Source organism: Phascolarctos cinereus, unplaced genomic scaffold (genome assembly GCF_003287225.1).
Source record: "Phascolarctos cinereus isolate Bilbo 61053 unplaced genomic scaffold, phaCin_HiC Scaffold_726;HRSCAF=1367, whole genome shotgun sequence".
NCBI classification, from domain to species: Eukaryota; Metazoa; Chordata; class Mammalia; order Diprotodontia; family Phascolarctidae; genus Phascolarctos; species Phascolarctos cinereus.
In genome coordinates, this window is record NW_027556098.1 from 427,958,173 (window position 1) to 427,981,938 (window position 23,766).

A 23,766-nucleotide genomic window follows, 5' to 3' on the forward strand; every position below is an offset into this window, starting at 1 on the left:
AAATGGAGAAAATCACAAACCCACGTTGACTGGACCTGCTGTCTGTTGGAGTCCATCAGTTTTCTCTCTGCAGGTGGATAACATCTTTCATTGTGGGTCTTTTTGAATTGTGGTGGGTCATTGTGTTAATCAGAGTTACTAAATCTTTCAAAGTTGTTTATCTTTATAATATTAGTTACTATGTAGATGGGAAGCTGGGTGGTGAAGTGGATAGAGCACTGTGCTTGGAATCAGAAAGACTACTCATCTTTCTGAGTTCAAATCTGACATCAGACACTTACCGTGTAACCCTGGGCACTTAACCCTGTTTTTCGCAGTTCTTCATCTGTAAAATGAGCTGGAGAAGGAAATGACAAACCACTCCAGTATCTTTGCCAAGAAAACCCCAAATGGGGTCGTGGAGAGTCAGACACAACTGAAATGACTGAACAACAACAAAAATGACATGTAGCTAGTTCTCCTGGTTCTGTTCATTTCACTTTGCATCGGTTCATATAAATCTTCCTGGGTTTTTCTGAAACCATCCCCTTCATCATTTCTTACGGCACAATAGTATTCCATCATCTTTATGTGCCATTACTTGTTCAGCCATTCCCCAATTGATGGGCATCTCTTTTAATTTCTGGTTCTTTGCCTCCACAAAAAAAAAGTCTGCTATAGATATTTTTGTCCTGTTTCTTTTCCTTTGATTTCCTTGGTGTATAGAGCTCATAGTAGTATTGCCAGGTCAAAGGGTATGCACAGAGTCTACCCTGTTAACAAAAGACCCTCAGACCCATAAAGGGACCTGAAATGAAACAGAGTCTGATTAACAGATTACAAAGTGTTTATTGTGTGAGAAAAGCTTGCAGGCGATAGAAGATCCTGCAGGGAAGCAGAGAGGGAGAGAGAGTTCTCAGCTGCTCAAAGGGGAGTGGAAAAAGGGTGAGACAATATAGTTTCTAGAGGCTTTTGGGTGGAGAGCAGGGGTTAAGGGAGAAGACATCTATAATCACAATAAGCTAGGGACCAGGATGTTTAGAAAGTCCCGAGCAAGGTCGTGAGTCTGCAGCTTCTGTTCAAGGTTACCCTTGAGCTGGTCAAGGCTGGTTCTGTGGTTTCTGGCAGATACAGGCATCTCCAAATTCAGCTAGAATTCACTTGCAAAAGATCATTGGTATGTCAAGCAGCTCTGAGCCTCAGAAACCCTTCTAATTGGCTGGTTGGTATGTAACTCTATTGTCCTGCTCCTCTGTGAAGAAGGGAAGGTCTGACATATAGTATAGTCATTACAGAACCCATGTTAACAACCCCAAGCGTGTGAAGATTTCCCCCCTGGCAGAATGGTCACATAAAATTAGTGGCCATGAAGAAGGCTGAAGCAGGTGCTATGGAGTGATTAGACCTTAGTTAGACATTGAAGATGCCAAGATCATCCCCACATCTCCAGCCAACACCAATCATCTTGACTTTTGCCTTGCCATTGGACTCCAATGACTCTGGAAGTGAGCAACTCTGCCTCTCTTAAATCCAGTTTATTCTACAATCAAAAGACATCACCTATACCATTTGACCATTTTTTATCTACACCAAAGTCCTGTGGCCACAGGCAGGTGACAAAGCAGCAGGTGTAAATACTTTGTTTTTGTTTTTCTTTTGGCTAGGCAATGGGGTTAAGTGACTTGCCCAGGGTCACACAGCTAGTATGTGTTATGTGTCTGAGGCTGGATTTGAACTCAGGTCCTCTTGAATCCAAGGCCAGTGCTCTATCCACTGTGCCATCTAGCTGCCCCAGGTGTAAATACTTTGGGAGCTGTAGTCACAAGCCTGCACAGAGGTGGCCCAGGCCATAGGATCGTCTCACTGGACTGAAGCAGCAGTGGGATTCAGCAGCCCCCTGGTTGTCTGAGTAGCCTGTTTTATAAGGACTATGCTGCTCACTTCTTGTTGTGAGGGAAGGGGCTAGAAAATGTTCCCTAAAAATTGTTTCACCCAACTCTGTACTGCTTACTATGGCAGACAGAGCTTCCACCCTATGGTTGAAACACACAAAAAAATGTACAAAAACTTTTCTGAAGATGATTTTACTCACCATTGGTGCATGGAATGTGTGTACATTTATAAAAATCCAGTAGACCCAAAAGATGAACAGCTCTTGTTTTGAGAAGACTCAGCATGTGTTGCATCCAAATGGCAGCCCTAAGTGAAGCAAAACTGGCAAGTGAAGGCCAGCTTACTGAAGCTGGAGCTGGATACACATTTTTTCTGGAGTGGCTGAAGTGATGGGGAGCTCTGTGAAACTGGCATAAGTTCTGCAATCAAAATTAATTTAGTCATTAAGCTTGTGTGCCTCCCAAAAGGAGTGAATGACAGGCTCATGACAATGTAATTGTCACTTGCAGGCACCATGCCCCCACCACGACAAACCCTGATGAGATCAGAGAAGGCCAGAAGGGTCACAGACTATCAGAGATGGCAGGGAGTCCTTGGGAGAAATGGAGCTGGAAACAGCAACAGCAATGGTCACTTCTTACTGAAGACTTGTGCATCTCATGACCTCATCATCAACACTGTCTTCCATTTACTTAAAAACAATAAAACTTCACGAATCCACCCTCACAGCAAACATTGGTATTTAATAAATTACGTCATTATAAAAAGAAGAGACAGAGAAAAAGAAGAGACTGTGAGAGTGCTGAAGTGTGAGAGTGTGGCACAGAGTGCTGGACTTGATCATAGACTTATCCTCTCCAAGCTAAGCATTTGCATTTAACAAAAGCAGTGGCCTCAAGGCAAGATGACTACCAGCAAACCTAATGTCAATAGATTATGGTTCTTCTCTGGTGGGGAACAGTTGGCAACAGTGGGGCAGAAAAGGAGTGGGCAGCTTTCAGAGATTTGGTGTATAGCACTGCATTTGCTCATCTGAGTCAGAACACTTGTAAACATTGAGACTGATTTGATGAAAATGATGGGGAATTTTGGAAACTGCTAAATGAGAACTCCACAGGATTTACCAGCAGGATAGTTCATCCATCTCTAAGAAGGCAACATGTAATTCCATCAAAATTAAAGTACAAGCAAAACTTGGAGAGAGATGTAGGATTCTTGGGTCAGTAAGAAGGCAGATGAAATTCTGTTTTATGCTGATAGTAACAATCCAAAGGACTTTTATGATGCCATGAAGGCTTGTTTATGGGCCAAAGATGTATGTGTGTCTCACCTACTCAGTGCTGATGGATCCACATTGACTAGTGATAAGGATATGATCCTGGAGAGGTGGCCTGAACACTTCCATAGTGTTGTCAACAGACCATCATCAATCAATGCTGAAGTCATTGACCACATACCTCAGGTTGAAGTCAATCCCTCTCTAGCTGAACTTCCAACTGAAGAAGAGGTTTTGAATGCCATTAAGCTCCTGTCATGTGGCAAAGGACCTGGTGCTGATTCTATTCCAGCTGAGATTTATAAGGCAGGGGGCCCGCTTCTCATACAAAAGCTGACTGAAATTTTCTGGATTATATGACAAAAGGAGGTTATCCTCCAGAAGTTCAGGGATGCCTCCATTGTCCATCTCTATAAAGGCAAAGGAAAGAGATTATCCTGTACAACCCTGGGGGAGGAGGGGGCCTTCTCTCTTAGTCATTGGCAGCAAGATTCTTGCCAGAGTCCTCCTCAATAGGCTGATCCTTCACTTGGAAGATGATCATCTACCTGAGAGCCAGTGTGGCTTTAGAAAGGGCCGAGAAATGGTCAATATGGTGTTTGCTGCCTGACAACATGGTCTGTATACAACATTTGTCTATTTGACCAAGGCCTTTGATACTGCCAGTCATGAGGGCTTATGGAAAATTGTGTCAAAATTTGATTGCCTGGAGAAGTTCATCAGTACTGTACTTCAATTACACGATGGCATGCTTACCTGGGTTCTGTATAATGGACTATGCTTTCGTGCTTTCTCAGTCACCAATGGAGTGAAACAAGGCTGTGTGCTTGCTCCCATGCTTTTTAGCAGGATGTTTTCAATAATATTCTCAGACACCTTAAACAAGGCCAAACACCACATCCGCATCCGCTACACAGATGGTAAATTATTTAACTTGAAAAGTGTACAAGGCAAGACTATATTGCAGGGAGAAATGGTGCATGTATATCTGTTCATAGATGATTGTGCACACAACACAGCCTCTGAAGCTGAGATGCAACAAAGCATGGATCAATTCTCTGCTGCTTGTGCTAATTTTGGCCTAACAATTACCACCAAGAAAAACCAGGTGCTCCACCACCCAGCACCACACCATCCATAGGTGGAACCATTGGTTACAACAAATGGAGAAGCTTTAAATGTAGAGGATAAGTTCACTTACCTTGGTAGGGATGTACACATTGATAATGAGATTGATGTGCGCATTGCCAGAGCTAGCTCAGCGTTTGGGAGGCTACAAAAGAAAGAATGGAATAAAGGAGGTATTAGGCTGACTATGAAACTGAAGGTCTACAGAGCTGTTGTGCTGACCTCCTTGTTGTATGCCTGTGACACCTGGACGGTCTACCAGAGCCATGCCAGGAAACTGAATGACTTCCATCTGAATTGTCTTAGGAAGATTCTGACAGTCACCTGGAAGAATAATGCACCAGATACTGAGGTCCTTTCTCGAGCTAAATTGCCAAGCATTCAGACTGCATTGCAGAGAGCGCCTCTACGATGGCTGGCCACATTGTTTGAATGCCAAACCTACATTTGCCTAAAAAGCTATTTGACAGAGAACTCAAGCAAGGCAGATGTTCCCACGGCACTCAGAAGTGACACTCTGAAGGTCTCTCTGAAGAACTTTGGAATCAGTTAGGTGATGTGGGAGACTCCTTCTTTGCCTATTATTCCAAATAACTTATTTAATATTGGAATTAGTTAATCTTTAAACAATGGAGTATCTTCAGAATAAGGAAAAGTGCTTGTGTCAATATTATGTCAGCTGTGAAGGGAAGAAATCAGAGGTGTTGGTCAAGCAGCAGCTAGATGGTTTGTCCTGATTCAGCACGTATCACTGGGGTATGAATTTCAGGTCATATATGATACAATTTGGAAATTCTGCTCCTTTGATCTTTGTGATGATTTGCATGTGACTTCCAGGTGCCCCTTTGCTATCTTATCTCCTGCTAAAACTTACTGACTGGGGTGGGGGGAGGGGGGAACCAGAAGAAGATTCAATATTAACACAATCCACCCTGGGTCCCCTGACCACCAGCAGCAGCATGCACCACCAGGTCTGCAGATCTATCCAAACCAAATCACAGCAAGAAGAATAATCCTAACTGCAAAGGAACCCTGCAAGAATCCTGCTCTTTTGCCTGGAAAAATCCAGGAGAAAAGATCAGCGAAAACACTCATGGTCCCTGATGAGATATTCTTGTTGTCTGTGCTGATGCCACCAGGCCTTGGCTTGGTCTCTCCCAGTCTGTGGTGAGGGCTTTTCTCCCAATGGGACAAATCACATAAAACAGGAAGAGTTTGCACACAGACACAGACACAAACACAGACACAGACACACACACACACACAGACACACACACAGACACACACACACACACACACACACACACACACACAGACACACACACATGCCTGGCCATGCCCACCTTATTTCTTTTTCCTCTGAGTGGGGGAGGGGAGGTGGAGGCGAGAGGAGAGAATTTTTCCATCCCCCAAACTGTTTTATGGCCAAAAAACTGCTTGGAGCCTGAAACACGAAACCCTTGGACACATCACCCCCTCTGACCAACATTTCCTTCCTTGTTCCCCTGAAGGGGAGAGTGGAAGGAGAAGGCCATGCAGGGGTGGGGCAGAGGGATAGGAAGGGGTTGGGGCGGGGCTGGGGCAGGGCTCAGGCAGAGGACCAGGAAGAGAGGTGGGAGGGTCAACCCCCAGTGGTGGCCTGCTGAGGCCAGCCCCCAATTACCAGGCAGTGCAGAGGCTTCTGGGAAATAGGAACACAACATCTGCACCTTCTACACCTTTCGATACAATTCCCAAGATTTGACCTGCTTGGCCCATTAGCCGCCAAAGCCCCTGGAGCCTCCTGCTCACAACGCTAAGTGAATGGGTATTTAATTTATGAAATGTGGAAAGGGGGCAACAATAACATTTTAATAAGGCCCAGAGTTAGTGTTAGAAAAGTGGGGAAGGGTAGAGAGGACGGGGCTCATAGAGGGATGAGATGGGGGGAAGGGTGGCGTGGAGGAGGAGCAAGGGCAGAGAGCTTTCTCCCCCTCTCCAAAGCACCGGGGAGCTTAGATTCCGGGGAGGTGGGGGGGGAGGTGGAATTTGATGTCTCATTTTTTTAGATTTTGGCGGGAAGAGACCAGCACCTTTCTGTGCCACCTTGGAGCTAGTTAATGGACATCCCAAAGTGATGAGCCCCTCTGCATGTCCTGCTGCTCCGGACCCGGCCAGGTCTGCATGGGGCTCTGAAAACCCAGACAAGCATCCCCTTTCCCTGCACGGCACATGTTGTTAGGATGTGAATTGTGATTAATTCATGATATACTGTATAAGTCACGCTCCTTTGATCTTTGAACGGTTTGGACATGACTGTCAGGTTCCCCTTCGCTGTCTTATTTCCTGATAAACCAACCTGACTGGGTGCGGAAAGGGTAACCGGGGATCGGGACAAGATACAATTTTAACACACTCTATAAAGATCCAGGAGTCCTGCCTGCCTGCCTGCCTGCCTGCCCCTAGCACCCACCTTGGACCCAGGCACCAAAGCCCCTACTCCCCTGCCTCCACTCCTTTCAAAGCCACCAGGCCCCTGCCAGGCAGCAGCATCCCAGACACGATTATGTCTCTGAGCCCCAGGCTTTGCCTGGTCAATCCCAGAGCCCTCTCCCTCCCCAGCCTTTCCTAGCTACACTCCTTCCAAGATCAAGCAGTCAGTCTGTGATCCAGATTCTGTGTGTATGAGCTGGGGAGAGGGGATGCAGGGAGGACAGAGGACCATTCAGAGGGAGAGCTCTGACTCAGGTCATTGAAGCTCTGAATGATCTCATCCCACCTGGGATTCTAAAGCCCTTTCTGCCTCCTGGGAGGATGGGAAAGTGAAGGGGGGCAGAAAAGAAGGAGTAAGAAAGTGAAACTATTGCAGTCTGAGAGGTTCAGAGACCCCTCAAAGAACAGAGTACAGGATACTGTCCATCTGGAATGAATTCACTGGCTCAAGCATTCTTTAAGTCAAGGTGGCAAAGATTAAGTTATGCTATACAGCAGGCAAGGATTGTCAAGGAACCTGCAGCCTAACAGGAATGATGCTAAAGCTTATATAGGAAAAGCAATGCATTATGTGCCAAGTATGCTGATTAGGTGATTGCATACAACCTTGGGCACAGGTGTCATTCTCTGCTGGAAATCTCAGGGAGGGGAGTTTCCTAAGGGGTGTGTTTTTGGTCTGTTATGTCTGAAGCAAGATAGCTTCGGGAGTTGACTTCTATAGCTTGACCTCTGGATTGTATATGGTAACTGTGGGCATCAGTACCTGATAGTTCTGCTGGTATGAGATAGTCCTGTTCATACAAGGGAAATTCTACAGTGGTCAGCTTGTTCTTGTAACAGGGAGAGATCATTTGCCTCACTGGGCCCACTCATGAGTCACTGCCAGAGAGAGTGTCCTTGGGCTGGAGGGAAACTGCCAGGGATAGTGTTTCTAAGGCCAGTGAGAAATATGGTCTTGAATTAAGGTCCTAGATAAAGGCACCCAAGTGTCCCTTCAGAACCATCTTTTTTTCCCAACCTGGACCCTAACTACATTCTCCTTCCCCTCTGTAGGTGAGAGTCTCTCCCTTGAGAGCAGGGCCTTGGCCTTTGTAACTCCTCTGGGGCTTCATTCCTTGCAAATCCCTGTAGGCCAGCCTCCTGCACCTGAAGAGAAGAGAAAGACCTCTCCCCCTCTGGGATCCTTCTCCCTCCCCTGCTCAGAGGGGACCAAGGCCTGGCCCAAGCACGGAGCCTGGTGCCTGAGGGAATGGCCCCTGGGAGCCACAGCCCCCCACCCCAGGTGAGTGCGATCTGTCCAGAGACTTAACCAACCTCAGCAATAGAGGTCATTTCCATAGACATAGGAGATGGTCTATGAAGCTGAAAATATCTTAGAGATTGCTTCTTTACAAAATTAGGCATGAAATTAGATATGGTATTAACCACACTGCCCTGCTCTCTGCTTCTGTGTTTTAAACTGATTCATTGACACTTTGGCATCTCACTCTGCCTCCACCTCCAACCTCTGACTGAGCCTCCGCCCCCCCTCCGACCCCAAATTGCTGCTCTCCCCTGTTTGACCTGACTCACAAGGACAACCACTTCACTGAAGTCCTGTCTTCACTGTCTTTTAGCCTGCCTAGCCCCATTACACACAGCTCCTCTCCCTTCTCTTTGTTTCTGGTGACCAAGCTCTCCCTTGTAGCAACTGAAGGTCCAGGGACCTGTTCACCCTGAGTCTTGTCTAGACAGACCTGGAGCAGATCCTGAAGGCTTTCCCAGCTCTTGTCCTTTGCAGTGTGGTCATCTGAGCAGAAACTGTGCTCCTGGTGTTGCTCATGTCCTCCCGCCTCTGCTCACACAAGCCTTCCCAGGTCTTTCTGAATCCCTCCCTTTTACCAGTTCTTAGGTAGAGCCAACAAGCATTTAGAAAAACCTATTCTGTGCCAGGCACTGTTCAAAACTTCCCTGGATACAAAGGAAGGAAAAACCAGTGCCTACCCTCGAGGAACTCCCAGTCTAATGGGGAAACAACATGTTGGCAGCTGTGTCCAAACAAGCTCTCTACAGGGTAGGTGGAAGCTAATCTCAGAGGGAAGGGGCTAACAGTTTCAGGGACATGGAAAAGCTTTTTGTTTCTTCAAAAGGTGAGACATCAGCTGAGACTTGGAGGAAGCAAGGGGGCCCAGGCAAAGGAGAACATTCCATGCATGAAGGATGGCCCCTGGAAAGGCAGCGAGTGAGGGGATGGAGGGTCTGGGTCACAGATCAGCCAGAAGGCCAGTGCCCCTGGGTCATCGAGGAAAAGGAGGAGGACGAGTGAGGTGGAAAAAGACTGGAAAGGGGATTGGAGCTGTTTATACGCACTTACTGTGTTCCAGGCACCTTATAGATTTTGTCTCACTCGATTTTGTTGCAAGAATTGTGCAGGTCCTGGCTAGTGACATTCTGGATGAGGCAGTGCAGGATTCAGCCAGACAGGTAGGCTGCCATTTTGTATCTACTCCAAGGGGAACATAGACCATGAGGAGGGAATCTATATCAGTGGACTGTTCAGCACATATCATATGTATATATATCTGTACATCTATCTATCTATCTAACTGTCTATCTATAGTTTTATTATTGTTCAGTCATGTCTGACCGTTCCTAACCCAATTTAGAGTTTTTTTTGCCAAAAATCCTGGACTGGTTTGCCATTTCCTCCTCCAGCTCATTTTACAAATGAGGAAACTTAGGCACATAGGATAAAAGTGACTGTTCCAGAGTCCCACAGCTAGTAATTATGTACAGCTGAATTTGAACTCAGCTCTTCCTTACTCCTTACTCCACCACTACACCACCATATCCTTTCCTCCTGAGCTACCAAACCCAGACAGAGTCCAAGCAGTTTTGGGTAAGACCAAGTAGGGCCCTTAGGCAAAAAAAGGTATAGAAATGATGCTTTTGTAAAAAAGAGGAGCTTCAAGTCTTCAAAGGCCTTTAGCTGGACTCTTTGTCCCTGACCAAAGAAGACAACATCTTCTTTATCCATTGGTTAGTTAACTAGCATCTGTTAAGGGTCTAGAATTTCCCTGGTTTGAGAGGATAGAGAAAGGAGTCCTGGAATTCCTGGGAGTTTTCTTTTCCTGTAAGGGGAAGGCAGATGCTGAAGGATCCACAGGACTCAAAGGCAAAGAATTTTAATTCGGACAAAGTGGAGTGACTTCTGTTCTCCCCAAAATCCACTTCTGCCCGTCTTTATAACCCTATGAGATAGGTGTACTTATTATCTTTATTTCACAGTTCAGGAAACTGACGCAAATCAAGGTGAAATAACTTCCAGGGTCACATGGCTAGTAAGTGTCTGAGGCTGCATTTGAACTCAGATCTTCGTGATCTTGTACCATTTCATAGCTCTGCATACATAGATTGTATTAGTGTGCCTATCTTCCCACAACCCCTCCAACATGGACTGTTGCTGGTTTTTATCATTTTTGCCCATTTACAGAGTGTGAGATGAAACCTCAGTGTTTTCTCAATTTGCACTTCTCTTATTGGAGCATTTTTTCCATGTGGTTGTGAATCCTGGGAAGCCCTTTTTTTGAGAATTCCTTGTTCATATGCTTTGACTTTTTATCTATTGGGAAATGGCTAGTAGGCTTATGTTTATTAATTGTTTACATATCTTGAATACCAAACTCTTATCAGAGAATTTTGATACCCAGGTTTTTTCCTGTTCAACCACTTCCTTTCTTATCCTGGATGCATGATGTTGTCTGTGCAGAACCTTTTCAGTTTCAACTGATCAAAGTTTTCTATTTTATTTTTCTAGTTGCCTCTATCTCTTCTTTGGCTACAGAGGCAGCTAGGGGACACAGTGGACAGAGCACTGGGTTTGGAATCAGGAGGACTAATCTTCATGAATTTAAACCTGGCCTCACTAGCTGTGTGACCCTAAGCAAGTCACTTCACTTTGCCTCAGTTCTTCATCTGTAGAATGCATTAGGGAAGGAAATACCAGACTATTCCAGTATCTTTGCCAAGAAAAGACCAAACTGGATCAAGGACCCCTTGGAGTCAGACAGGCTTGAAACAGCCACAACAGCTTATTTGGCTAAGAGGACATCTCCTGCCCCCAGCGATAAGAACCATTTGATCTTTTTCTCTTCTAATGTTTTTCGTAGTAAAAGGTCATGTATCCTTATAGAATGTATTGTAGAGTGTGGTGTAAAATGATCAGCTGAGCCTAATTTGCTTCCTGACACCTTTCCAGTTTTCTCAGCACTTTTTACCACATTGGTAGTTTTGGTTGGTTTTTTTTTTTTAGGCAGTTGGGGTTAAGTGACTTGCCCAGGGTCACACAGCTAGAAGGTGTCAAGTGTTTGGTCTGAGGCCAGATTTGAACTCAGGTCCTCCTGACTTCAGGGCTGGTACTCTATCCACTGCATTACCTAGCTGCCCCCACATTGGTAGTTTTACCCAACTTAGCTTGTTTTCCTCTTTATCAAACCCTGAGTTGTTGAGTTCTATTGTTTCTGAATCTCCTTTGTTTAATCTGTTCCATTAATACCCCACCCCTGTGACATCATTGGTCCTCTCTGAAAATGCAGGAAGAACCACAGAGGGCAGCCCTATTGTCCCAATCCCTCATGCCCCTCACCTAGGGATCATCACTGACTCCTCACTATCTCTTACCACCCCTTCCCCCAGATCCACTATGGTGCCAAGGCCTGTCAATCTCACCTTTGCAACATCTCTCAACTACGCCCCCTTCTCTCCTCTAACACTGCCACCCCGCTACCTTATCACCTCACACCTGAGCTATTAAGATAGTCTGCTGATGCATCTGCCTCCTTCGAAGCTCTCCCCATGCCAAGCCATTCTCCATTCAGCCACTAGAGTGATTTTCCTCCAGTGCAGTTCTGAACATGTCACTCCCCTACTCAGTAAACTCCAGGGGCTTCCTGTTGCCTCCAGGAGCCTATGCGAAAGGCTGTGTTTGGCATTCAAAGCCCTTCATAACTCAGCCCCCTCCTACCTTTTCAGGCTTCTTAAACCTTACTCCCCAACACCTATTCTTTGGTCCACTGACCCTGGCCTCCTGGCCTCTCTCAGCTCCAGGCATTTTCAGTGGCTGTCCCCCATGTCTGGAACACTCTTCCTCCCCAGTTCAGACTCCTGACTCCTAGCCCCCTTCAAGTGCCAGCTGAAAACTAAAACCCTTCCCTGACCCCTCTTGATTCTGGTGCCTTCCCTCCTTTAATTACTTCCTACTTATCCTGTCCATAGCTTGCTTTATCTTTTCCTGTTTGCATATTGTCTTCCCCATTAGACTGTAAGCTCCTCAAGGGCAGGGACCGTCTTTTGCCTCTTGTATCCCCAGTGCTTGGCACAGTATCTGGCACATAGTAGGTGGTTCCTGTATATACAATTGAATTGACAATTTCTACCCCTTGACATGACCTTGGCACATCACTCTCTCCTAGCCCCCGTGTTTTCTCCCCCTTTTAGGTGACCTTCCCACACTGGAAGGTAGTCCCACACAGCAAGCATTCACCGATAGGCAGCCCCTCTCCTCCTCTTCACTGTTACCTCCACCAGATTTCCTCCTTCATCCCTATCTCTTTGTGGACTTTTGCAAAGAAGTCTCTTCCTGGTCTTTCTGTTGCTATTCTGTTGCTGCTGTTGTCTGCATTTATTCACTGCTCCTGCATTTCTCTTGTCTGAGGTGTTCAAGAAGCAAATAATCTCTTCAGTTCTGGTTTTCTTTCTGAAAATATTTCATACTGCTCTTTATTATTGAACGTTTACATTTTGTCCCATATTGTTAAGTTCATATTTGCAGGTGTGGAGAGTGAAATTTAACAAAAGGGTAAACTGAGGCAAGTCTCCATGCAAAATACCATTTATTAGCAGGGTCAGGCTGCCTGTCAATAAATGGGCCAGTGGATTGCCACCATTTATGCCACAGATCCTGTGCAAAAGGATAGTGCCCTTTTTATAGGTTTTGTGGAGCAAGAAACAGACAGGTTAGGTGACATCATAGGGTTTGGGGCAGCATGATTGGTTACAGAGGTGAGGCATGGGAAACAAAATGATTAGTTTGGTAATGAGAGGCCACCAATGACTCCTCCTCTCCTGAGTCTAAGAAGTGATCATCATTTGAGTCCAGGTACGAGGTCGTGGCCCAGACTTTTAGACAGCAAACTAGACATGCTTGAAGGATGGCTTGGTGGTGTAAAGATACTAAATTCATCTTCATTGTGTTCACGTGCATCCCCCAAGAAGAGATAATTGCTTGGGGCAAGAGTAGAATAGTGATTAGCAAGAGGGCTGGATTTTCACACTTAACCCATTCCAGACCAACAGAATTCTGAACCAAGTTCAGAGACAGAGAACCATGACTTAGGCAGATAAAAGACAAAAGCAGTTAATTGTAAATAGGGTCAAGAAATAAATGATAGAGGGTTGATGCAGTCTTCCCACAGGATAGGTCACCCTGGGCTGCATCCTGAGCTCACTCCTCTCTGGAACATATTCTTCCATTCCCTCCTCATTTCTAATGGGTTTGTAACAGTCTTGCATTATTAGAATGTTCTTTCCATTCTATTTAAAAGTCTTTCTCCTGATGGCTTGTAGGAAGTTTTTTTTCTGAGTCAAATTTAAATTAAACCACTATCTGTCTTGGAGTTTGCAGCCTTGAGTTTTTTTCTGGAGGTGATTTGTGAATTCTTTCCATTGGAATTTCATTTTCTGTGTTCAGATGTTCAGGGAATCAATGAGAGAGCAGATATCCTTCAGTGAAAGGACTGCCTTTCTTTAGTGAGAACCCACACTATGAATAACTGTGTGGTGAAGAAGAGTGACTCCAGAGAGCCTAGAGGAAAGGAAGCTTTAGAAATTCTTGGGAATTTCAAGAAGTATAAATGAGCAATAAATCCCTCAATTATTCAGAAGTAGAATAATAGACTAGAGGAAGCAAAAAGTGCAATAGATTACAAATAGACCCTAAATCAGATGTCCCAAAGAAGATATCATAATAATGAAAAATGAAATGGCAATTTTATGCACAGGATGGAGAATGGTTCCCAAATATCTGAATCTCTGATAAAGTGAATCACATCCTTATGTTGAAAATGGAAGAAAATGAAATGGAAGTCCATCAGATTCCCAGCACGTTGGCCAAACATATGTTGTGCGTATAGCTGGCTGGAAATATAGAAGACTTCTTCCAAGTGTCACAGTATTCTCATATCTGGCCAATTTCTCCTGGACATGGACCATCAGTCATCCTATTAACTCATTCTCTTGATTCTTCTCCCAAGTTTCTACAGTTCTAGTGTATGTTTGGCAACTTTTTCCTCATGAATTAGAGCAAAAAAACCCAAGGTAATTAAACATGGCTTTTTTATTAATGAAAGAACCCGCCTTCCTTCATCATACTTACTCTTATTGCTATGTAATGAAATATTTTAATTACGGAATATATACCATAGACAAATGAAAGCAACCATAAAAAGGCTGAAGCTGTTTTGTCCATGACATGTCCTCCCCAAAGTGATCTCAAGCTGTCATTGTAACAACAGATAATTCTTCTTCACTTGGCTAGAGACCATTTCGTACCACTCAGTGTAGTCTAGATTCTTATGAATATCTCTTTAGAATCCGCTTCATGTTTTCATCCAGATTAGACCTTATTCCAGATTTTCAGGAACAAAATAGATCTTTAACTTTGTTCCATTTTAAGTGATCGCATATAACTTTTTCCCCTGGAGTGCATTGTCCTTGCCAGCTTCTCACAAACTCTTCACAGAATTTTCTTTAGAACTTAACACTTATATCAGTTCTGATAAGAAAGGAATTTCACATCACCCTCTCCTTTTCTCCTTCACAGATCTACCTAGCTCACAGATAGAATGTATACTTTCTCTTTAATTCTATGGGGAGATGCATTTTATAGTAAAGCATTTCTCAGCTTTTTTCAGACTCATCATTGGGCTTTTAATGACTGTGGGTTTCAGGTATTGACTCTGGAACTAATAAAGGGCATGACCTTTGGGCAAATCCTTTCTCTGGGCTTCCATTTCCTCCTGTAAAGTGATGAGAGTTGGATTATTTAATTATGAAATATCTTTCAGCTTTACATCTTATATCTTTTGATGGTTTAGGAGTTGGTGACATTCAAGGATGTGGCTGTGGACTTCACCCAGGAAGAGTGGGGCCTTATGGACCATCCTCAGAAGGAGTTGTACAAGGAGGTCATGCTGGAGAATGCCTGGAACCTTCTCTCTCTGGGTAAGGACACTTCCCCTGGCCACTCTGAGTCTGCAATCCAAGGGAATATCTTCATTCCTGAGTGTGCAATTAGAAAGAAAAAAGTGCTGCTTTTCTGTGTCTTCTGTCTGGTTTTCCTATAAAAAGTCTTTGCATTGTGTGATAGGAACCTGAGGGTTTTCTTTGTTGCTCCTAAAGCTGTCTCTTACCAATTCTAGGCAACTTCAGATCAAAGATCAAATCAGTGTGGAAGCATCTCTGATGAAGATGATAATCTCACAGGTTATTTAGTCTAACCCAGGCCTGCACTAGCTGTGGCCCTCACTTATGGCCCTCGCTGTGTGAGGCATGCCGAAGGAGTTCAGGCAGCCCTCAAAAAATGTAGAGGAAAACATCCTTTGTATGTAGAGGAAATTCTTTGGCAAGCTGCAAACAGCCCATGGGCTGTAAGCAGCCCCAAGGTTGTGCGGGCCTGGTCTAACCTCTGCCTGAGGTTCCATGATCTTCTCCCCGCCCCAAAGCTTCCAAAAATAAATCCTGTGGAAACTATCCTTGAAGAGTCCTGGCAACCACCCTGGCATCCTTGCTGGCATGCCCCTGTGGATGCCAGGAATAACAGACTGGCTGAGAAACAGAATTTGGAAGAACTAGGGTTTGTTGAGTTCGCAGCAGGAGACTCTCCCCCAGAGATGCGAACACTCCCTGAATGAACAGTACACAAGGTTTATCTAGGATTCAGGGAGAGAGGACCCAGTATAGGGGGAGAGGGCAAAGGATGATTCATCAAGTTCGCTGGAGCTGGGGCTTGAGGCTGATCTGGCACAATTACCCTTTCACCCAGTTTGAGGGTTAGGAGCATAACAGGATGGGGGAGAGAGGGTTTGGCTGTTTCTCAGAACAAGTTGTACAACACATCCTGTTTTAGGTTATTTGAATCACAGGTACTAATGGGTCAGTACAGATGCCTATGTGTGACCAGAATGGAGTGATTCTCCAAATGGAGCAGCTCTGTGTCCACACTCCTTTCCCTAAAAAGAACTAAATTACTAGTTTTTCTCCATGCTCATTCCTAACTGATTTCCATGCCCAGGACTTCCAGTTCCCAGAGAAGATGTGATCTCTAATTTTGAGCGAAGGGAAGCAGCATGGATGTTGGAGCAAGAAGGCCTGAGGAACTGCTGTCCAGGTGAGTGAGGTAAAAGCAGGTCTATGAGAGCTGTGATTACAAGAGGCTGCTATGTGTTGCAGTGAAGCAAGTGTTAGACGTGGGGCAAGGATACCTGCCTCAGAATTCATTTTCAGACACTATTTAGCAGTGGATTCCTGGGCAAGTCACTGAACCACTGAGCCTCAATTTCTCCATCTGTAAAATGAGGGGTTTGGATTCTACAGCCTTTCAGCTCCCTTCCAGGGTTAGGGTTAATTGATCAATCTGTGATCCTTTAAGAAGTCATTGTTTGGAATTTGGGGGCGTGGAATCTCCTGAAAGTGCAAAAAAAAAAAAAGATCAAGCTACGTAATGTGGGCCCTTTCTTAGACTTTCTTCAAGTTCATAACCATTTGGAGCTCACAGTCTAATGGGGCAGACGTACCAACAATGTAGAACCCTGTTATGGACAGGACAAATTGGAGCTCATTGAGAAGGTAGGAACTACAGTGAAGGAGGACTGGAAAGGCTTATTGTGGAAGGGGGGCTCCAGCTGGGGCTTCAGGGTAGCCAAGGTGAGCATTCTAGGCACAAGATTGTTGAGGACAGTCTATGGAGTCAGGACGTGGAGTGTCCTGTTCACAGAACAGAATGGGTGCCCTTAGCATATATCAGGGGAAATCAGGTGAAAGAAGACTGGAAGAGTAGGAGGGGGGAGGTGACGAAGTGCTCTAGCAGCCCCAGGGAGGATTTTATATTGGATCCTTTCACTGGGGAGTCAGAGAAGGTTGTTGAGTGGGTGGTGCCATGGTCAGGTGAGACCTTTAGGAAGATGAGCTTGATGACTGGCTGAAGGATAGACTGGACTGGAAGGAGATGAGGTAGCTGAACCAGCCAGCAGGCTCTTGAAATACCTCAGCTATGAGGCGACTGGGGCCTGAACCAAGACAGTGGTGGTGTTGGCAGAGATGTCACACAGGTGGAATCGTGGGACTTTGGAGCAGACTGAACATGGGGGTAGGGAGGGTGGATATGCAAGAGCCAATGAGGATGCATGACTGTAAGGTGCTAATCCCCTGACTGGGGAACCCTATACCACCCCCATAACTGTGGGGTGTCTTGATACCAAAAAAAGAGGCCACAGAGCTGCAGACTGATTCTAGATAGCAGTTTAATCAATCATTATGAATACTTACAAAGGAGGGACAATCTTCAATCTGGGGAGGCAGCCAGAGAGATCAGTGGAGCCCTGCAAAGACCCACAAAAATCCCTGTGTAATCATAGAAATCAGACAAGGGGAGAAGGAGCCATAGGGTGCTTCACTACTGATTGGTGGATGTTTTTTGTTTTCTGCTTAGTAATGAGTTTGGGCATTAAGCCAATGTTATGCCCAAACATAGGTTAGTGTATTGATCATGTAACGGTCACATATGGGTCATAGTATTCTTGGCTTTCATGGGTCATAATATCTAAGTTATGACTCATTGCCTAAGCTATGATTTGGCATCTAAATTATGATTTTTACCAGGTTACTATGTCCGGGCTTCCACCTTTCACAGATTTTAAGTTTTATGACTTTTCACTTATTACTATATTTTATGGCTTTTCTCCAATCAGGACCCCACAATGACACTTCCTTTGTGAGCCTGAACTATTGGGAGGATGCTTTAGATAGCATTAGGCAGGTAAGAAAAAATGAGGGTTGGGGAAAGGAGAATGAGTTTAATTTTGGATAAGGTAGAGGGAAAACCAGGGGACAGTAGTGTCACTAGAGAGGAGAATATCAAGAAAAGGGTGATTGATGGTGTCAAGAAGGATGAGGATTAAGAAATGGCTATCAAATTTAGCAGTTTTGAGATTATTGTAACTTCACAGATAGAAATTTCAGCTGAAAATGAAATTGGAGGAAAAAAGAAAGTGAAGTTGGGAGCTAGCTAGACTGCAGAGAATTTCAAAGAAAGCAAGTGAAAGGGGTTCGAGACACCAGTTGTAAATGGCCATCTCTAGCTGTTTAGCCATGAAATAGAGAAAAGATATTAGATAATATCTCATGGGGCTGCATGGATCAAATGAAGGGCTTTGTGATAATTGGAAAGGAGTCATTAGTATGGGAGAAATTGAAAATTAGTGAAAATATGGAGATACTAGAGGAAGAATATACCAAGATAGATGAGGGATGAAATGGGATTGTTTGTGCAGATAAAGGAGTTTGCTTTAGCGAGCAGAAGGATGACCGTTTCATCTGCTACTGGGGCCAAGAAGGAAATGAAGGCATCTGATTTATGTGAGATTAAGAGGATCAGATAAATACCCAGTTTTTTTCAGTGAAATAAGAGGCAAGATTCTCATGATAGAAGGTGAGGGAGGGGTGGAAGCAAGATATAAGAGAAGGTTGGAGATGAATGAAAAGATTTGGAAGAGCTGTGGTGGTGAGTGGCCTGGGAAATCAGTTAGGGAGATGTCAAAGGATGGCCTTGCCACAGTGGGGGCCCAGCTGAGGTTATGTACCTACATTTGTGGTGGACCCAGGCAGCTGGTTTCATGATTTTGTCTCTCTCCATTCACCAGCACATGAGAAGGAGTGAAGGTTGCTGCCTTACTTAGAAGTAATCCAAGGCTAAGCTTTGCATAAATCATCAGTTTGAGTCCCTTTCCTGATCTCTGTTGCTCAATCTCTGTCCCATTCTTAGAGAATAATTGACCAGATTCATGTAGGCGACTTACCACCTCAGTTTAGGGAGCTGGGAGATAGACTCCCAGGTGTCCCATAGCATGAGACCCTTCAGGAGCCAGAAAGAAGCCTCTGTGATCTTCGGTATTGGATCTAGGTGACTATTTGGAGGTGATTGGGTGCAAGAAAGAGACAGAAACAGGGCTGAGGCCCAAAGATGCATTTGGCAACTAGGAGAGAGATCAGAATGCAAGGATTGAGGCAGAGGCTGGGACCTGGTATCAGCCTTGGGCCCAGTCAGTCAAGAAGCATGGATTAAGCATTCTCTATGTTCTAACTGCTGTGCTAGGCCCCAAGCATATAAAGTAAGACAAAAGTCATTCCTTGCTGTCATGGAGCTCCCAATCATGTAGACAAAAATGGAGATAGTTTGAGAAAAAGCAATAGATTGTGAACATCACTCTTAGCTAATCTATGGAAAAGAGAGTGTTTTGGAATGGAAATACATTTAGTTCAACAAGGAAATATGGGAATATGCAGAGTGAGAATAAGAAGGAGAGCAGAATTGGGTAGGAAATAGTCAAAATCAAAATAATGATGATAAGAATAATAGTTAGCATTTACATAGCACCTAGTATGTGTCACATACTTTATAAATATGATCTCATTAGATACTGATACTCTAGGAGCTAGGTGCTATTATTATGCCTATTTTACAGATGATGAAACTGAAGCAAACAGAGGTCTTGGGACTTGCCCAGGGTCACAGCATGAAGCAAGATTCTGGAATGAGATTGGAACTCAGGTCTTCCTGACTCAAGGACCGGTGTTCTATCCACTGTACCACCAGCTATATTCTGATTTTTAGACGTAAGCAGAGGATAAGTTCAAATTAGAAAATAACCTCAGGGGCAATTTAAGGTCTTTTTTTTTTTTTTGTAGAACAGTTGTGGTGGTCCATGATGGTTTTATAATGACCTTTACTGTGCATGTCTAGTGACCACAGTTCTCAGAGAGACTGCCATCTCTGCTGCAAGAATGCAAACCCAAGGGACACCTTGATCTGGGGATTATAGCTTTAATGAGATGTCATAACAAGGTAACCCACAAATAAGAGGATTACTCTGGTGCAGTGACAGACAGCCAGTGAAGGTCTGTGCATGCCTGTGACCATTTGCACATGAATGTCCAACCTTCCTGGAAGTTTGGAAACAATTTGACTTCAAGTTGAGAAACATCAGAAGCAGTCAAGAGTTAAATGTTATTACTGCACGATCCCCAAAACATTGTATGACTGATCATGATACTTTGGAATCACTGCGGAAAGAAAACTTATGGTGGAATCATGCACGTGTTTGTTGTCCCAGAGGAAAAAGATTTCTGTAACTAAATCGGGCCGTTACTTCCTGCTTATGACGACACTGGATTTTTAGCTCAAATACTTTAGACCATTGTCTTAAACCTCTAAGAGGTCTGTGAACCACTAAATGGGAAGGGCTATGAGAGGACTAAAAGTGAAGCAGGCTGTTCACTTCTTGACAAAAGGAGGATGGATCCAGATTCCTATTTTCAGAAATGGGAAATGTTATACATTTTTTAAAAATTGTGCTTATTATGAGGAACAGAGGCATTTAAAGATAATTTTTTAAAGAGAAACAAGTAATGACTATGCCAAAAAAGTAGTGGGCCAGAGCAACCTCTCTTATGCCTCAGGTAAGTGCAAAAAACAGTGCTAGCATTCTTCATGTGATCTCAGATACTGCAACCGAAAAATAAGATGGAAAGCAATCACCAGAGAAATTATATCATGCTTACAGAGATGATAGATCATGCAATAATGTCTGATCTGTTGCACAAAATAGCATAATATCTATCAAGAAAGGACTGATAATGCAGACCATGAAAGTGACAGTGAAAACAAAAGATTGAAAGTGGAGACAATCTGTCTAGTAGCATGCCCAGTCACAAAGTTTGAGTTCCAGTCTCAGCTGACGAGATTTCGGTCCAGTCATTCAGCTATTCTGAGCTCGTGGTCTGAGTGAATGTAATGGGAATGCCAGGCCTGCCTGTATCACACATTTGTCATGAGGATCCAGTGTGATTGTGTAGGAAGTTCTTTGTAAATTAAATCATCCTTTGGATGTGAGCTAATTGCATTTTCAAATAACTGAACCTGCCCATTTAAGATTGAAGACTTGGGGAAGCTAGGTGGTACAGTGGATAGAGCACTGACCCTGAAGTCAGGAGGATCTGAGTTCAAATCTGGCCTCAGATGCAAAACACTCACTAGCTGTGTGACCCTGGGCAAGTCACTTAACCTCATTGCCTACCCACAAAAAAAAAAAATTATCTATAAGATTGAAGACTTTTCTCTTTGCCTGGGGAAATGGAAGGTAAATCAGTTTACCTTTGCCAATGGAGGGAAGGGGATATAATTATATAGGTGTGAATGTGTCTGTGTATATATGTTTTATTGTTTGTGTCTTTCAGAAAGAGAGATCAGACTTGAAATGAAAGAGACTACTGCAGAGCTAAGCCTTTCTGTAGAAGAAACTCAAAAGCAAAGATTCCTAAGTGAGGATCCCTCTGACTTCACTGGGAAACAAATTTGTGCTGTACTTCACAGAATCCACACAGGAGAGAAACCTTATGAATGTCATCATCATGGTAAAACTTTCAGTCAAGAGTTATCTCTTATTTACCATCAAAAAATTAAAACTGGAGGGAAACCACACAGGTGTCGTAAGTGTGACAAAGCTTTTAGGGAGTACTCATTGCTTATTAAACATCAGATGATTCACACTGGAGAGAAACCTTATGAATGTAATCAGTGTGGAAAAACTTTCAGTTCTAGGATGTATATTGCTCTACATCAAAGAATCCACACTGGAGAGAAACCTTATGAATGTAATCAATGTGGAAAGGCTTTTACACAGAAGACCTATCTTATTAGACATCAGAGAATCCACACTGGAGAGAAACCTTATGAATGTAATCAATGTAGAAAAGCTTTTCCATGGAGGTCCAATCTTATTGTACATCAGAGGGAAACTTATGAATGTAATCAATGTGGAAAGTCTTTCAAATGTAGAAAGAGTTTTGCTGAACATCAGAGCATCCACACTGGAGAGAAGCCTTATGAATGTAAACAATGTGGAAAGGCTTTTCCATGGAGGTCCAGTCTTATTGTACATCAGAGGAAAACATATGAATGTAATCAATGTGGAAAAACTTTCAAATGTAGAAAGAGCATTGCTGAACATCAAAGCATCCACACTGGAAAGAAACCTTATGAATGTAATCGGTGTGGAAAGGTTTTTACCCAAAAGACCAGTCTTACTGTACATCAGAGAATCCACACTGGAGAGAAACCTTATGAATGTAATCAATGTGGAAGAACATTCATTTCTAAGAAGTATATTGCTCAACATCAGAGAACCCACACTGGAGAGAAACCTTATGAATGCAATCAGTGTGGAAAAAGTTTCAGTTCAAGGACGTATATTGCTCTACATCAAAGAATCCATACTGGAGAAAAACCGTATGAATGTAAGCAATGTGGCAAGGCTTTTCCACAGAAGACCAGTCTGACTGTTCATCAGAGAATCCACAGTGGAGAGAAACCTCATGAATGTAATCAGTGTGGAAAGGCTTTTCCACAGAAGACCAGTCTTACCATACATCAGAGACACCAGCACTCCTTATGAATGTAATCAATGTAAAAAAAATGAAAAACTCTATGACAAGAAACTTGGTGTACATCAGAGAATCCAAACTGGAGAGATACCTTATGAATGTAATTAATGCAGAAAAACTTTCAGTTCTACGAAGTATATTGCTAAATGTCAGAAAATACACACTGGAGAGAAAACTTATGAATATAAGCAATATGGTAAAGCCTTCAGGTGAAAGTCAGTCCATATTTCCCATCAGAAAATTCACAGGAGATAGGAATCTTATCACTGACATGAATGAGGAGAGGCATTGAAATGGATTACAGAGCTTCTTAGACAGCAGAAAATTCACTCTGGGTATAAGCCATCTATGGACTCAATGTGCGAAGACTTTCAGCCAGAGATCATCTCTTACTTTTTATCAGAGGATTCATACTGGAAAGAAACCTTATGGATATGCTCCATGGTGACATATCTTTGTCTGGAAGATGGAGGTCACTGGTGAAGGGTTATGTGTTATATATGATTGTAACAGAATGGTGAAATGAGGAAAATAATTTGTTCTGACCCATCAGGTTGAAAAACAGCAAAAGAAGGCAATACAGTTGTTCATAAACTGCAAGATTGCAGGAAAGGAGACATCTGGATGACCTCAAAAACAGAATGTCTTCAGAATAAAGAACAAGGCTTTTATCAACATTATGTCAACTGGGAAATAATGTTTGGTGAAGGGAAGGAATCGGAGTTGTTTGATCAAAGATATAAAAATTGGGGCAATTTAGGGGAATTTTGTGGTTTCCTGTAGGCCACCTACATGTATATATTCAGCCTACATTCAGGCTACTGCACATGATGATCAAGAAATTTCTCATTGACTTGAGATAATTTCTGCCTCCTTATTTTTGTGACCCAACAATCATGGTGGCAAGGGATTCCACTAATGGACTTGAGGCAGAGCAGAACATCGTGCACCAAAGCAACCACTACTAAGCAGTAAGAGGCCCTGCAGTTTCAATCTAAAAAGCTTCCCATGGTTGCTCCTGCTCTGCCAGCCTGGAAGGGGAATCTAAAGGAGCTAAATTCCATGTAAGAGTCATCTGGGCTGCTTGTTACATGCACTCAGAGGTTCTGGACAGTCAAAGGGGCCTTTATGGAATCCTCTAGAGGAAATGGTTTTGTGTCTTGATAAATCCAAGCTTACCTTTTCCTTTGGCCTAATGAACCAAAGGGAAAGGGATGTAAAGAGAATGAAACTTTTCTGCGGAACTTTCAAAATGCTCAAAAAGA

General features: G+C 43.7%; 1 protein-coding gene and 1 long non-coding RNA gene across 2 annotated transcripts; one reads left to right on the forward strand and one right to left on the reverse strand.

Annotated features, from left to right (window-relative positions):
• Positions 1–808: 808 nt before the first annotated feature.
• LOC110197880 (uncharacterized) lies at positions 809–5,833 on the reverse strand. Its single transcript, XR_002321577.2, has 4 exons — positions 5,620–5,833; positions 4,350–4,421; positions 2,072–2,291; positions 809–1,231 (listed from the first exon to the last, which is right to left on the reverse strand). It is a non-coding gene; the product is annotated as an uncharacterized LOC110197880 (long non-coding RNA).
• Positions 5,834–5,887: 54 nt separating this feature from the next.
• Positions 5,888–23,766, forward strand: LOC110197858 (uncharacterized). The gene is made up of 6 exons (XM_020971909.2): positions 5,888–6,083; positions 6,325–6,433; positions 7,802–8,030; positions 14,881–15,007; positions 16,077–16,172; positions 21,296–23,766. Exons 3-6 carry the CDS (start codon positions 7,998–8,000, stop codon positions 22,510–22,512), a joined length of 1,473 nt encoding a protein of 490 aa, XP_020827568.1. The 5' UTR covers positions 5,888–6,083; positions 6,325–6,433; positions 7,802–7,997; the 3' UTR covers positions 22,513–23,766.